This window comes from Scyliorhinus torazame, chromosome 8 (assembly GCF_047496885.1).
Source record: "Scyliorhinus torazame isolate Kashiwa2021f chromosome 8, sScyTor2.1, whole genome shotgun sequence".
Taxonomy (NCBI): Eukaryota; Metazoa; Chordata; class Chondrichthyes; order Carcharhiniformes; family Scyliorhinidae; genus Scyliorhinus; species Scyliorhinus torazame.
In genome coordinates, this window is record NC_092714.1 from 38,865,050 (window position 1) to 38,881,806 (window position 16,757).

Sequence of the window (16,757 nt, forward strand, 5' to 3'; positions counted from 1 at the left end):
AAGTGGAGAAATTCCAACAGGTCTGCCAGCTAGTCCGCAGCTGTGGGTGGTGCTGCTGATCGTCAGCTGGGCAGGATTCTCCGGCATGCGATTAGGGAAGCAAAAGCAAGGGCGGTGGCCCTCTTCCCAATATGGTCTGAAACCCTGAAGACTGCCACTCTCGGGCATTGCTCCACCCTCATCTCCACAACCTTGGACATCGCCTCAAAGAAGGCTGTCCAAAACCTGACAATTCTGGGGCTGGCCCAGAACATATGGGCACGGTTGGCTGGGCCTCCCTGGCACCGTTCACACTTGTCCTCCACCTTCGAGAAGAACCTGTTCATTCGGGTTAGGTCGACTCTGTGCACCACTTTGAGCTGCATGAGGCTTAGTCTTGCGCAGGAGGAGGTGGAGTTGGTCCTGCTCAGTGCTTCACTCCAGGGCCCCCACCCTACTTCTATCCCTAGCTCGTCTTCCCATTTTTGTCTTGCTCTGTCTAGTGGTGTCCTCCCCTTTCTAACCGTCGTCCGCAGATGTCCCCACAGTTCCCCTTTCACATACCGTCTGCCTCGAGCAGTTCCTCCAGCATTGTGTCTCCCCGGGCCTAGGGTACCTCGTTGTCTCTTTGCAGAGAAACTTTTTGATTTGTAAATGTCAGAGCTCCTATCCGTTCGGTAGCTCCAGTCTTTCCGTCAACTCATCCAAGGATGCAAGTCTGTCCCCCATGTAGAAGTCTCTAATCGCCAGCGCACTCCCCCTCCCCCATCCTGCCTCCAGTTCTTAAAAGTGGTGTCTGGCATAGCTGGTGGTAATTTGTGGTCACCACAGATGGGGGGCATGGTGGACACCTCGGTTAAGTTGAAGTGCTGTCTCCTCTGGTTCCAAGTTTCTAACGTAGCTATCAACACTGGGCTGGATTAGAACTTTGTCGGGGGGGGGGGGGGGGGGGGGGGGCTGTCGGGCTCGAAAGGTCGTTCCTGTACAGAAGGATTCCTTGATCTATACTAATGATCTAAACTTGTACAAGGCACAATTTCAAAATTTGCAGATGAGACAAATTTTGAATATTGTTTCTGTGAGGAGGATAGTGATGGACTTAAAGCGGATCTAGGTTGGGTGTAATGGGTGACAAGTGGCAGATGAAATTTAAAGAAGTCTGAGATCATTATCTGAGGAGAAAGATTTGCAAGAAGGGGCAATATATAAAAGATACAATTCTAAAGGGGATACAGGAACAGAGGGGCATGAAGGTTTTTGTGCAAAGATCATTGAAGGTGGCAGGACAGGTTGAGAAAAGGTAAAACTTATGGGATCCTGAGTTTTCTAAATAGGAAAATGGATTATAAAAGCAAATAAGTTATGATGAACCTGTACAAAACGCTGGTTCAGCCTCAACTGAAGCATTGTCTAGTTCTACACACTACACTTAGGAAGGATGTGAAGGCATTGGAGAGGGTGCCAAAAAGATTCATGGGAATGGTTCCAGAGGTGAGGAACTTCAGTGAAATGGATAGATTGGAGAAGATGGTGCTGTTTTCGTCGGAGAAAAGAATATCTTGGATAGAGGCATTCAGGATCATGAGAAGTCTGGACAGAGCAGGTAGGGAGAAACTATTTTGGTTGGCAGAAGGATGAAGAATCCGAGGATGCCAACGATCATGTGAGAGAAAACTTTATTACACAGTAAGTGGTTAGGATCTGGCATCCACTGCCGGGAGCTTGGTGAAGGCAGATTCAATCGAGGTTTTCAAAAGAAAATTAGCTAATTATCTGAGGAGAAAGATTTGCAAGGCTAAAGGGGGAAAGGCAGAAAATGGAACTAGATGAGTTCTTGCAAAGAACTAGCATGGTGACGATGGGCCTAATGGAGAGCTGAAATAGATTTAAATAGCAAACATCCTTGCATCTGCTGAGAATGCGTCACCTCTTTTAGACACTGTCCCTGCTGTAGCCAAATAGTCATTATTTATAAATCAAGAAAACGTTGCTTATTCATTCCAAAATTATTGTTCTTCACTCTTTTGTTTTCTCTCTTCTCCACCCCCACCATTTTTTCAATAAATTTATCTTTCTTTCCCCATAAGTAAACCTGCAAATATATGGAGCTTTTCTCATCCCTTAAGGATACACCAAATCATTTCACAGTTCATTAATAACCTTTTGAGGTTTTGTCATATAGAGAAATAATGGCAAATGATTAGTTATGCTGTAGTTGGCTGAGGGACCAATGTTGACCAGGTCACCTTGAGAGTTCTATGCCCCTTCCCCAAATTATACCGTGGGATTATTTATATTTACCTGGGCAGACAGATGGAGACTCAGTTTAACAGCTCATTCGAAAGACAGACCTTGACAGTGCAGCAATTCTTTGATGTCGATTTAGATTGCACACTTGACTCTGACCTCGAGCTTCTCACGGAGGTAGTGACTCGTGAATGGTTCCGTGATTCTGACAACTTCCAAGAGCTTGGCCAAGTGGCCATTCTTAATGTTTGATCCTAGACATTGGGTGTTGCTATTCATTAGATTATAGATGGATAGATTCCTCTAAATCCTGTTGCAACCCCATCTGAAATTATCTCGCTCATGTTGGAGATCAAACCCAAACTCCTCTTGCTTAACACTGACACAGGCCTGTCCATTGAGTTATTTGTTACACAACATTGTTACACAGCATTGACTGTGTTGATATTGACTCCTACATTAAGTGTGGTCAAGCATTTTTCACTGAGACTGAAAATATAGGAATCTATTAAATGTCTTGTCTTGTTTTGCAGCAGCCTGATCTATAAGTTTGGGAGAACAGAGGAACTTTGGGCATAAGCTATGTCCATCTCAGCACTGACTCAGGATATTCTGCACATGAATGTTAACTGCAAATACACTGCTTTGTATTGTTAGCCAAATATTAATTCCAGTTGATTTTAGATAAAATGTATTCAAGATAATTTTGAAAAACTCATCTTTTTATTTTATGAACATTTAATATTTTGTATTCTGATACTGCTTTGTGAATAATAGTTATATTGAGTCATATAAACAGAAGATGATGCACCGTTTGGGTTGATAACTGTCATATGACCTCTACTGTTAAATTCATTGGAAAAATATGGATAATATATCAAATGTATGTTGCTACACCTATGATTGTTGCTACAAATATTGCTGATTTGTGTTTTAAAAAATCATTCTATGCACCCCCAAAGCTTTTTAAACTTGTAAACTTTAGATTCTGCTAAATATTTGTAGGAATTAGTTGTCTGTTTAACTCTTTTAAATGTTAAATGCACATAACAAGCATTGCTGTTGAATCAGAATGTTTGCCCCAACTCTTGGTTGTCTTGAGGAGGGACGTCCAAGATTAAATAGTTATTTTTCTTTGAACAATATTTATGAAATAAATCTTCTCAATAGCATATTTTCAACTCAACAAAATTCACAAAAGAAACTAATTCTGTTCTCATGGAGGTCTACAGCACCGAAAAGCCCCACTGGCCCATTGTCTCTGCGCTGGTCAAAAACAGCCGCCAAAGTATTCTAATCCCATCTTCTGTTGGAAGGCAGGAGGAAATGTGCCATTTTGAGACTCCTTAAAGTAATTAATTTTCTTTGTCATTTTATCAACAGTGCTCATCACATGAAAGCTTTTTTTCTGATGGTTAATTTTACACATGTAATGTGACCTCAGCCTGGTTAACCTGACTTCTTTTGTACAGAACATCTGGTGAGCGAATGAGTGATGAATGCCAAAAGAAATGTGGAACTATTAAAAGGAACCAACATGGAAACAAGACTAAGTTGCTCAGCCTCTCGAGATTATTCCATCATTCAGTTCCATCATGGCTGATCTGTAACTCCATTCCATTGACCTGCCTTTCTTTCATATCCCTTGATGCTTTTGCCTAATAAAAATTAAACTGTATAATACTCGAAACTTTCAATTGACCCAACATCCATGGCCTTTGAGAAGAGGATACTGGATTTCCACTACTTGTGTGAAATAATGCTTCTTAGATTCACATCTGAATAACTTAGCGATTGAAGCCGCTTGCTCTGGATTTACCCACAAGTGGGAATAAACTCCTCTATCTATTGTATCAATCAAATTATTTTATCAATTTAAGCATTTCATGGAAATCACTCTTAAACTTAAAACCATGCACCTCCCCCCAAAAGCTTAATTTTTATATCACTCTGGTAAATCCACAGTGCACTTCATCCAAGACTAATATATCCTTTTTGGAGCAGTGCTACAGATGGAGTCTGATCAAGTTCTCTGTACAGCTGTGCAATCACTTCTTCACTTGAATTCCAAACCCCTTGAGATAAAGGTTATCGTGTGACAGCCTTCAGTGATTTGGATTCTCAGAAGTGAACAATCTCACATATTCTCCATCTGCCACAGTTTTCCCACCCACACATCAACTGCCTCTGTCCATTTGTAACATCCTGCTCCCATCTACAGATCATGGGCGACATTCTCCGACCCCCCGCCGGGTCGGAGAATCGCCGGGGGCTGGCGTGAATCCCGCCCCCGCTGGTTGCTGAAGTCTCCGGCACCGGAGATTCGGCGGGGGCGGGAATCGTGGCGCGCCGGTTGGCGGGGCCCCCCCCGCTCGATTCTCCGGCCCGAATGGGCCGAAGTCCCGCCGATAAATTGGCTGTCCCGCCGGCGTAAATTGAACCACCTACCTTACCAGCGGGACAGGGCGGCGCGGGCGGGGTCCTTGGGGGGGGGGCGGGGCGATCTGGCCCCGGGAGGTGCCCCCACGGTGGCCTGGCCCACCGATCCGCGGGCGGGCCTGTGTCGTGGGGGCACTCTTTCCCTTCCGCCTCCGCCACGGTCTCACCATGGCGGAGGCGGAAGAGACTCTCCCCACTGCGCATGCGTGGGAAACTGTCAGCGCCCGCTCCCGCGCATGCGCCGCCCGGGGATGTCATTTCCGCGCCAGCTGGCGGGGCACCAAAGGCCTTTTCCGTCAGCTGGCGGGGCGGAAATTCCTCCGGCGTCGGCTCGGCCCCCAAAGATGCGGAGCATTCCGCACCTTTGGGGCGGCGCGATGCCCGTCTGATTGGCGCCGTTTTGGGCGCCAGTCAGCGGACATCGCGCCGTATTCTTAAATCTGTCATCTACAACCTTGGATATCCAACTTGCTACTCCTTTGCATAAGTCATTGTTTAACGTGGTCAAAAGCACCTCCAATACAGATTCCTGGGGAACACTAAATGACATGCCCTGCCTTTCAGAGAATGAATGTTCTCCCCGTGTGTGTGTGTGGGTTTCCTCCGGGTGCTCCGGTTTCCTCCCACAGTCCAGAGATGTGCAGGCTAGGTGGATTGGCCATGCTAAATTGCCCTTAGTGTCCAGAATTGTCCTTAGTGTTGGGTGGGATTACTGGGTTATGGGGTGGAGGTGTGGGCTTGGGTAGGGTGCTCTTTCAAAGAGCTGGTGCAGACTCGATGGGCCGAATGGCCTCCGTTTGCACTGTAAATTCTATGAACACTTTATCCCTAATTTCCCTGAGACAATTTGGTTTGGATACTCTTTTTAATCTCATTACCTTTTTTTTGGAATTGACTTTTATTAAATTTTTAACATTTCATGCAAAAGAATATAAAAGACGTGAACCATAACAAACCTTCTTTAACAAGATTCCATCAACAAACATTTTTTACAAATGCTCTCACCCCTCCCGCCCCACCAGGGCTATCCCCCCTGTAAACAAGTAACCGCTCCCCCCCCCCCCCCCCCGCTAAACTCTAGCAATCACCAATTCTTTGAAGTCCACAATGAACGATCACCACTTTCGGTAAAACCCCCTCAATCGATCCTCAAAGTGTATTTGACCTTCTCAAGGTGCGCAAACCATCTAGCCACGCCGAAGCCTTCGGCAGTGCCGCTGTCCTCCAGCCCAAAATGATACACCTCTGTGCCACCAGCGAAGCAGAGATGAGGCCATCTGCAGCTGTTCTCAGTTCCAGCACATCGGAAACCCCAAAATTGCGGGTAATAGACAGAGTTCCGCCTCCACAATCAGGATTGCCAACATAGTGTCAAAAAAGGACCCCCAAAACGCTACCAGTTTGGACATGATCAGAACATGTGGTGTGATGTGTGGGACCCCTTGAATAGCGCTTGCATCACCGTCCATTCAAAAAAGTGTCTCACCCTTGCTTTAGTGAAAACTACCTTTAACTGAACGAGGCTTAGGGAGTGATGTGACCTCATTACCTTCTTTGTATCTTTTTTTAACAACTATTCTGAAAACCCACTTTTCCTTGCATTTGTGTAAGCTTTTTCTTTTCGCTTGATGCTGCCCCTTACCATGTTTGTTGACTGTGACGAGCTGTTGGAGTTTTGCCTTTTAGAACTATGGACTGGTTTTGTATTGTACCAAGACCATCTTTGAATGCTTTCCACTGTTTGTAGGTTAACCCATCAACTGCTCAACCCAATTTATTGTGCTCAATTTGTTTCTAATATTCCTTAAGTTTGCCATACTTGAATTCAAAACTTTTGTTTGTGACTCTCATTTCTCTCTAACCTAACTTGAAATTCAATTAGTCATATAATGATCAGTATTTACAAGATGTTGCCCTCCAGTCAGATTATTAACTAATTCTGAAGTGTAGTTTTAAATAGTTTAAGCACAAAGGAAAGGTATTCTGGCAGGGAGAACACTGGCAATTGGCAAGAAGAAATGTAACTGAAGCCCTGCAAATACCTCAAACTAAGAGGTTCTTGGGCAAGGAACACGTTAGCCACAGAGGCAGAGATGTTTTTGTTGTGACTCACCATGGTTAATGTCTATAACACTCTGGCATGGTACGATAAATGTTCATTTTCAATTTGGTCAACCAATATCATTGAGCTGGCATTTTAGCTGATGGGCGAATGCCATTTGTTTGCCACATGGATACAAAACCAGCAACCTGCTCCACAGATCTGTAAAGTGTTCAAAGATAGGCTCTATCCAGTTCAAAAGCCGGTTCAAGGCTTTTGGTTCAAAAGCAAAGTTCAAAATAGATCAAAAGCCAGTTCAAGTCTCCAGATCTCTGATATATAATGGGATTGAATTTCTATCAGGTTTTAGTGCACATTTAAAAAAAATAATTTTGGAGTACTCAATTATTTTTTCCAATAAAGGGACAATTTAGTCTGGCCAATCCACCTAACCTGCACATCTTTGGGTTATGGGGGTGAAACCCACGCAGACACGGGGTGAATGAGCAAATTCCACATAAGAATTTTGTGCACTTATTGGAAATATTTATTCATTGCAAAGCTCTTTTGCTTCAAGTTGCTAGCACTACCAACAATTAGAATGCCGATTCATGGGATGGTCCATGTTTGCAGGGTTACCCCAGGTAAAAAGGGGCAGCACGGTGGTACAGTGGTTAGCACTGCTGTCTCACAGCGCAAGGACCTGGGTTCAATTCTGGCCTTGGGTGTGTGGAGTTTGTATGTTCTCCCTGTGTCTGCATATATTTCCTCCGGGTGCTCTAGTTTCCTCCCACAGCCCAAATATGTGCGGGTTAGGCAGAATGATGGGGTTGCAGGAATAGGTGCCCTTTCAAAGGCCGGTGCAGACTCGATGGGCTGAATTGCCTCCTTGCACTGTAGAGATTCTATGATTCAATTGCTGGTTTACATGAAAAAATACCTCAATAAGTAAGGAGAGTAATATCAACACTGAAGCATAACAAATAATCAGACTTTAAATAACTGCATGTTTTTTATAAAATATCTTTATTAAAACTTTTAATATTTTATATCAAAACTTACAAAACAAAACTGCACCAACACATGTATCAAAAATTATAAGCAACAACAGTAGCAGGAACCCAAATAACAGAAATGCACCCCAAATAATAAACCCCCACCCACCCACCTCCGTCCTTCCACAAACAACTAACAGTGGTCAGATCTTTAAAGTGCAAAATAAACAGCCGCCATCTACGATAGAACCCATTTAAAAAAAAAAAATGATTTTTATTAAAGGTTTTCATAAAATACCAATAACAAAATGAGAAAGAAAAAAGCACCCAACAGGGTTAAGTACAAAACACAATCTAAAAAAGCAACCCCCCAAACCCCTCTCCCCCCCCCCCCTGTACATAAATAATAAATTAACACCCCGACTTAACACAACAGGTGTATTCAAACCCTCCAGTGACCAATGTCTATCGTTCTGCCAGAAAGTCTAAGACCGGTTGCCACCACCTAAAGAACCCTTGTACCGACCCTCTCAAGGCGAATTTCACCCTCTCCAATTTAATGAATCCTGCCATATCGCTGATCCAGGATTCCACGCTTGGGGGCCTCGCATCTTTCCACTGAAGAAGAATCCTTCGCCGGGCTACCAGGGATGCAAAGGCCAGAATTCTGGCCTCTTTCGCCTCCTGCACTCCCGGCTCCTCTGCCACCCCAAATATTGCGAGCCCCAAGCCCGGTCTGACCCTGGATCCTACCACCCTCGACACCGTCCTCGCTACGCCCTTCCAAAATTCCTCCTGCACTGGGCATGCCCAGAACATATGGGTGTGATTTGCTGGGCTCCCTGAGCACCTAACACATCTGTCCTCACCCCCAAAGAACCGGCTCATCCTTGTCCCGGTCATGTGTGCCCTGTGCAGCACCTTAAACTGTATGAGGCTGAGCCTCACGCACGAAGCGGAAGACTTCACCCTAGGGCATATGCCCACGTCACCTCTTCGATCTCCTCTCCCAACTCCTCCTCCCACTTACCTTTCAACTCCACCACCGTGGCCCCCTCCTCCTCCTGCATCACCTGGTACATTTCCGAGATCTTCCCCACTCCCACCCACCCCCCCCGAGAGCACTCTGTCCTGTATTGTGTGTGGCAGTAGCCGCGGGAATTCCACCACCTGCCGTCTGGCAAACGCCCTTACCTGTAAGTACCTGAAGGTGTTCCCCGGGGGGGGGAGCCCGTACTTCTCCTCCAGCTCACCCAAGCTCGCGAACTTCCCGTCCAGAAACAGGTCCTCCAACTTTCGTATCCCTGCCCTGTGCCACCCCGAAAACCCTCCACCTGTTCTTCCTGGGGCGAACCGGTGGTTCCCCCGTAATGGGGTCCACGCCGAGGCCCTAACTTCCCCCCTATGCCGCCTCCACTGCCCCCACATTTTGAGGGCCGCCACCACCACCAGGCTCGTGGTATACCTCCTTGGAGGGAGCGGCAGAGGCGCCGTTGCCAGCGCCCCCAGACTCGTACCCACACAGGACGCCGTCTCCAGCCTCCTCCATGCAGCCCCCTCCCCCTCCATCACCCACTTGCGCACCATCGTCTCATTGGCGGCCCAGTAGTACCCACAGAGGTTGGGCAGCGCCAGTCCCCCCCTATCTCTACTCCGCTCCAGGAACACCCTTCTCACCCTCGGAGTCCCTCGCGCCCACACAAACCCCATTATATTCCTGTTAACCTGCCTGAAAAAAGCCTTCGGGATAAACACGGGGAGGCACTGGAACAGGAACAAAAACCTTGGGAGCACCGTCATTCTGATTGACTGCACCCTACCCATCAAGGACAGCGGCAATGCGTCCCACCTCTTGAACTCCTCCTCCATTTGCTCCATCAGCCTTGTAAAGTTGAGCCTATGCAGGGCCCCACAGCGCCTGGCCACCTGGACCCCCAAATATCTGAAGCTCCTCTCCCCACCTTTTAGTGGGAGCTCGCCAATCCCCCTCTCCTGGTCCCCTAGCTGAACTACAAACAGCTCGCTCTCCCCCATATTGAGCTTGTTCCCCAAAAAGTCCCCGAATTCCCTAAGGATCCTCTTTACCTCTGGCATTCCTCCCACCGGGTCCGCCACATACAGCAGCAGGTCGTCCGCATAAAGCAACACCCTATGCTCCTCCCCACCCCACACCAACCCCCTCCAGTTCCTCGACTCTCTCAGTGCCATAGCCAGGGGTTCAATCGTCAGTGCGAAGAGCAGGGGACACCCCTGTCTCGTCCCTCGGTGCAACCGAAAGTACTCGGACCCCCTCCTATTTGTGGCCACACTCGCCATCGGGACCTCATACAACAACCCAACCCACCTGACAAACTCCTCCCCAAACCCGAACCTCTTCAGCACCTCCCACAGGTACCCCCACTCTACCCTATCGAAGGCTTTCTCAGCGTCCATCGCCACCACTATCTCCGCCTCCCCCTCCCTCTCCGGCATCATGATAATGTTCAAAAGCCTCCGCACATTCGCATTCAACTGTCTCCCCTTCACAAACCCCGTCTGGTCTTCATGGATGATCTGCGGCACACAATCCTCGTGGCTAAGACCTTCGCCAGCACCTTGGCATCTACATTTAGCAAGGAAATCGGTCTGCAAGACCCACATTGCAGGGGATCCTTGTCCCGCTACCGATCAAGGGGATCAGTGCCCGGGACATCGTCGGGGGTAAAGCCCCCCCCCCCCCTCATTAAAGGTCCTAACTAACAGCGGGCCCAACAGGTCCATATATTTTTTATAGAACTCGACTGGGAAACCGTCCGGCCTCGGTGCCTTCCCTGCCTGCATGCTTCCTATCCCTTTGATCAGCTCCTCCAGCCCAATCGGGGCCCCCAGTCCCGCCACCAGTCCCTCTTCCACCTTTGGAAACCTCAATTGGTCCAGAAAACGGCCCATCCCTCCCTCCTCCTGTGGGGGCTCGGTACAATTCCTCGTAGAAGTCCCCGAAGAATCCATTGATGCCAACCCCACTCCGCACCACGCTCCCTCCCCTGTCCTTAACTCCCCCGATCTCCCTAGCTGCGTCCCGCTTCCGAAGCTGATGCGCCAGCATTCGGCTTGCCTTTTCCCCATACTCGTAGACCGCCCCCTGGGCCTTCCTCCACTGCACCTCCGCCTTCCTCGTGGTCACCAGGTCGAATTCGGACTGGAGGCTGCACCTCTTCCTCAACAATCCTTCCTCAGGCTCTTCCGCATACCTCCTGTCTACCCTCACCATCTCCCCCACCAGCCTCTCCCTCTCCCTCCGCTCCTTGTGGGCCCTAATGAAGATCAGCTCTCCCCTCACCACCGCCTTCAGTGCCTCCCATACCATCCCCAATCGGACCTCCCCTTTGTCGTTGGTCTCCAAGTGTCTCTCTATACTTCCTCGGACCCGCTCGCTCACCTCCTCGTCCGCAAACAGCTCCACCTCCAAGCGCCACAGCAGGCGCTGGTCCCTCTCCTCCCCCATCTCCAAGTCCACCCAATGCGGGGCGTGGTCCGAAGTGGCTACTGCCGAATACTCGGTATCCTCTACTCTCGCTATCAGCGCCCTACTCAAAATGAAAAAGTCGATTCGAGAATAAGCCTTATGGACAAGTGAGAAGAATGAAAATTCCCTAGCCCCCGGCCTTGCAAATCTCCAAGGGTCCACCCTCTCATTTGGTCCATACATCCCCTCAACACTCTAGCCGCGACCGGCTTCCTACCCGTCCTAGACCTGGAGCGATCCAGTGCCGGATCCAACACCGTGTTAAAGTCTCCCCCCATTATCAGGCCCCCCACTTCCAAGTCTGGGATCCGGCCCAACATACGCCACATAAAACCCGCATCGTCCCAGTTCGGAGCATACACATTGACCAGTACCACCCTCTCACCCTGCAACTTACCACTTACCATTATATACCTACCGCCATTATCTGCCACAATGCTCGACACCTCGAATGACACCTTCTTTCCCACCAAGATCGCCACCCCTCGATTTTTGGCATCTAGCCCCGAGTGAAACACCTGACCTACGCACCCTTTCCTCAGTCTTACCTGGTCTGCCACCTTCAGGTGTGTCTCCTGGAGCATAACTACGTCCACCTTGAGCCCCTTCAGGTGCGCGAACACGTAGGCCCGCTTAACCGGCCCATTCAGTCCCCTTACATTCCAGGTTATCAGCCGGATCAGGGGGCTACCCGCCCCCCTCCCCCGCCGATTAGCCATGACCCCTCCTTGGCCAGCCGCGCACCCGCACCCCACACCCGGCCCGTTCCCCACAGCGGCATACCCCCGTCTCGAACCCCCCCTCCCCCCCCCCCACTCGCTCCAGCTCCTCCTTGACCTTAGCAGCAGCAACTCGATTTCCCCCCCCCCGGCTAGGACCCATCCTAGCTGGTTTACTCCCCCCCATTGCACTTCCGCAAGTCAGCTGACTCCTGCTGACCCTGGCCACTCCCGCCTCCCCTTCGACTCCTCCCATTGTGTGGAGCACCCTCCTCTCCCGCTCCTCATCCACTGGCTCTCCCCCTCCCCCCTCCGTTCTAAGTGCGGGAAACAATCCTCGCTTCCCCCCCACCCCACCCCCGCAGTCTTGGGCGCGGGAAAAAAGCCCGCGCTCTCCACCTACCAGGCCCCGCCACCATCCAAAACAGTGCCCAACCCGCCCCATCCACCCTCCCCAACCCGAAAGAGAAAAACACAGAGAAAAAGAAACCCAAAACAATGCAAAGGCCCCCCCCCACCCCGAACAAAAAATAGGCATAACATATCCACCGCAGTCCCCAATCGCCCATCCCGACCCTCAGTCTGTGTCCAGCTTCTCGGCCTGAACAAAGGCCCACGCCTCCTCCGGAGACTCAAAAGAATGGTGCCGGTCCTTGTAGGTAACCCACAGTCGCGTCGGCTGCAACATGCCAAACTTCACCCCCTTCCTGTGCAGCACCGCCTTCGCTCTATTGTACCCGGCCCTCCTCTTCGCCACCTCCGCACTCCAGTCTTGGTATATCCGAACCTCCGTGTTCTCCCACCTGCTGCTCCTCCTTCTTGGCCCACCTGAGCACACACTCCCGATCGATGAACCGATGGAACCGCACCAGCACCGCCCGCGGAGGCACGTTAGCCTTGGGCCTCCTCGCCAACACTCTATGGGCCACTTCCAGCTCCAGGGGCTCCTGGAAGGACCCCGCTCCCATCAGCGAGTTCAACATGGTGACCACATAGGCCCCCACGTCCGACCCCTCCGGGAGACCCAGAATCCGCAGATTCTTCCGCCTCTACCGATTCTCCATCTCCTCGAACCGCTCCTGCCATTTCTTGTGGAGCGCCTCATGCGCCTCCACCTTTACCGCCAGGCCTAAGATCTCGTCCTCATTGTCAGAGACCTTTTGTTGAGCCTCTCGGATCGCCACCCCTTGGGCCGTCTGTGTCTCCAGCAGCTTATCAATGGAAGCCTTCATTGGCTCTCGCAGGTCCGTTTTAATCTCTCTGAGGCAGAGCTGGATACCCTCCTGTTGCTCCTCTGCCCACTGCCTCCATGCTGCCTGGTCTCCGCCTGCCGCCATTTTGTCCTTCTTCCCTCCCTTCTTCGGGTCCACCACCACCTTTTTTGTCGCCCCGCTCCTAGTTGAAGCCATATACTGACGGGGAGCTATTATTAACTCCTTCCCACACCGGGAAATGTCGAAAAAGTACCCTTGGGGGCCCTGAAAAGAGCCCAAAAGTCAGTTTTTGCAGGAGCCGCCGAATGTGCGACTTAGCTCCGCATAGCCGCAACCAGAAGTCTCGAGAGGGAATCCTTTTGGCAGTGTTCGCTTCACCAATCTGCCCCAAAAAGTCTGTGGAAATTCCTGAAAAAGGTCTGAGAGTCCGTTCCAGACGGGAGCTGCCGAATGCGCGACCTACTCCTCCATGGCCGCCACCGGAAGCCTCGTCCCCGCTTCTTAATTGGCCTTGGTAGATCTTTTCACAGTTGTTCCCTCTGCTGCTAGAATTCACCTTTAATAAAGGCCCTCAAGTCAGCTTGCAGCCTTTAAGCTTGCCCTTCCCCCGCCTGCATGCTGGAAGAGGCTTTGTCTATCCTGCAGCTACAGCCAAATCTTTTACTGTTTCTGCCGGGTCTGGTAACCAAGAGACATACCAATCATGGGGGACACTGTTGGGGGAATGTTGCAGTCTTCTTCCCACACCGGGAAATGTCGAACAAATGCCGTTGGGGGCCCTGTAAAGAGCCCAAAAGTCCATTCCAAGCGGGAGCTACCGAACATGCGACCTAGCTCTGCATAGCCGCACCCAGAAGTCCACGATAGAACCCATTGATCGACCCCCTGAACTTGGCCTCCAGGTACAAGAATTCAGTCAAATTACGCAGTCATGCTGCTGCACTGGGTGGCGTCACCCGCCTCCAGCTTAGCAATATACGTTGCCGGGCCAACAGCGATGCAAATGCCAAAGCATCGCCCCTGCCCCCATCTCAATTCCGGCCGGTCCAACATCCCAAATATGGCAACTAGCGGACAGGGCATTCAGGATTGCTGTTCTGGTGCTGAAAAAGGATCCCTAAAACCCCACCAGATTGAGACAGGACCAGAGCATGTCCGTACGGTGAGCAGGCCCTCTCAAGCACCACTCACACTTATCTTCACCCGCCTCAAAAAAACGACTCATCCTGGCCCCAGTTTGATGCACCTTAAACGCTACCTTTAGCTGTATCAAGCTCAACCTCGCGCAGGATGCTGTAGCATTCACCCTACGGAGGGACTCACTCCACACCTCCAAAATGGCCCCAGTTCCTCCTCCCATCTGGCCTTCACCTCCTCCACCAAAACCTGCTCTTTCCCCATAATCCGCCCATATATCCCAGAATGCTGCCCTCCTCCGACCCCGCACACGAGAGGATCCTTTCCAGCAAGGTAGGCCGCCGCGGGGCATCCGGGAAAGTCGGGAATGCCCACCAAAGTCTGCGCCTGGAATTATCTGAACATGTCTGCTTTCCCGCAAGCCCTGCTTTCTCCTTCAACTTCTCCCTACTGACAAACCGACCTTCCAAAAACATCCGTCACCCTCTCCAGCCCCCTACCTTTCCACTGAATATAACATCCAATTTCGCCGGCTCAAACAAACAGTTCCTACAGATTGGGGCCAACTTTGACGCTGCCCTCAGCTTAAAATGCTGACGAAGTTGCTGCCATATTTTTAACGTAGAGACTTCCACCCGATTCACAGAATACTTCGTGAGAGAAAATGACAAAGATGCCATCACCAGTGCCTCCAGGCCTGTCCTTTTACATGACCCCGACCCTGTCCGTACCCAACTAACTTGCTGGTCCCCAAACCACCCCAGCACCTCCGCATTGGCCGCCCAATAATAATACATCAAATTTAGTAGTGCCACTCCCTCCCCCACCTGCCTTTCCTTCTGTAGGACCCCACTCCAAATCCGAGGAGTTTTCGTATGGATACTGGTAATATTGAGCTCTGGTACTAGCAACTATTCAATTTTGTGATGCACCTATTCCAATATTAGGACTTAATCTAAAGAGCAAACTTGCACAGGACACTAGTTAGACCTCAGCTGGAATATTAGGTACAGGCGCTCAGCTATAAGAAAGATGTGAGCACATTGGAGAAAGTGCAGAAGGGCTTTACAAAAATGGTTCCAGGGATGAGGCTAGATTGGAGAGGTTGGGACCATTCTGATTGAAGAGAAGCTAAGAGGAGATTTTTTTAGAATCCCTACAGTGCAGAAGGAGACCACTTGGCCCATCAAGTCTGCGCTGACCTTCTGAAAGAGTACGCCACCCAAATCCACTTCCAATGTGCAAGGGTACGGGGAAAAGTGGCGCTAAGTGTTAAAGCTGATTTGGAGAGCCGGTGAAACACAATGGGCTTAATGGCTTCCTTTTGCGCTGCAACAAATCTGTAATCAAAATCTGTATTCCCTCTATGGCTGCTCTCACTCAAGCGCGACGCGGCCATTAGATTGCGGTGAGACTAAAATCGGGAAGCACTCCGGGCACTGATCGGTTTGCCATCTAACCGGCAATCAGGATCCCGCTGTGGCATGGTAAGAAACCAATAATCACCACTTAAGTCCAACCTCCATACAATTAACGGGATGACCCCTATCTAACGGCCTCCTGGGATCTAACCACCTCCCCAGTAAGTGGTCACGTGGGCGACAATTAGTACAGATTTGAAAAAACGTGAAGCTGATGAATTGGCTGTTGTGGGGATCTGAGGAGTTGAATAGCCATCTTTGCTCCTGGGCAATAAGCCTGGGGGCACGGGGGTTGCTGCCCTGTGCTTGGGAGGGGGTGGGGCAGCCAACGGTGGTGGGTCGCCCCTGGGCTGGGGTGGGTGGGTGTCACAATGCCTGTGGATCCACCATGTCACCCCCTGGATCATGTGTACCCATAATGGGGGCAAACCCAGCCCCTGCCTGTCTGTCCCACTGACCATAACTCCACTGACCGTGGAGCCTCCTAGCCATGCAGCTGAAGGGTATTGTAAATAGGGAATTGGTAATCATAGTTAAGGGAGCATTTCACGCCTCTCAAGTGGATTCCCCTGGGTAGGTATGGCATGTAACATGTGGGAGTTATTAACTGGCATCCTAATCCGACCGTGATGGTGATGCCTGGACACTGTGCCTGAACACTGCAGGAAGCAACACCACCGATGCAGCGGCCATCATCTGAACACTCAGGGGTTGGGCCTCAGCACTGGGGACATTTTCACGACCACAGGGTGGGTGTGTGCACCAAGGAGTGTACCAGCACCTCGTTTAGGTAACGTTACGTGCGGGTGTCTGGGGTACAGGGTCTGGGATCCGGTGACCAGGGGCTCCCACTGCAGCCGGGGATGTGTAGTCAAGGCATGTTGGATGGCAGGGGATGTGCGGGGAAGGGGGGCACACTGTGGAATGTGGGATCCTGTGGTGGAAGACACCGCTGGTTGTCAGTCTTTCAGCCTCTCCAATCCCGGACAAATATTGCATGGATGATATCTTGGACCTCGTGGAGGGAGGGACCCAGAGGGGAGGCCTGTGACAGCCTAAG

At 50.3% G+C, this 16,757-nt stretch overlaps 1 protein-coding gene across 3 annotated transcripts in view; it reads left to right on the forward strand.

Moving 5' to 3' along the window:
* The window catches only part of LOC140427768 (transmembrane protein 50B), a 170,194-nt gene extending 166,287 nt beyond the window's left edge, over positions 1 to 3,907 (forward strand). For all 3 annotated transcript variants that reach the window (XM_072513402.1, XM_072513401.1, XM_072513400.1), the window contains one exon: positions 2,760 to 3,907. In XM_072513402.1, coding sequence (XP_072369503.1) covers positions 2,760 to 2,805 — 46 coding nt within the window. In that variant the 3' untranslated portion in view covers positions 2,806 to 3,907. The remainder of the gene's footprint in view (positions 1 to 2,759) is intronic.
* The last annotated feature ends 12,850 nt before the right edge of the window (positions 3,908 to 16,757 follow it).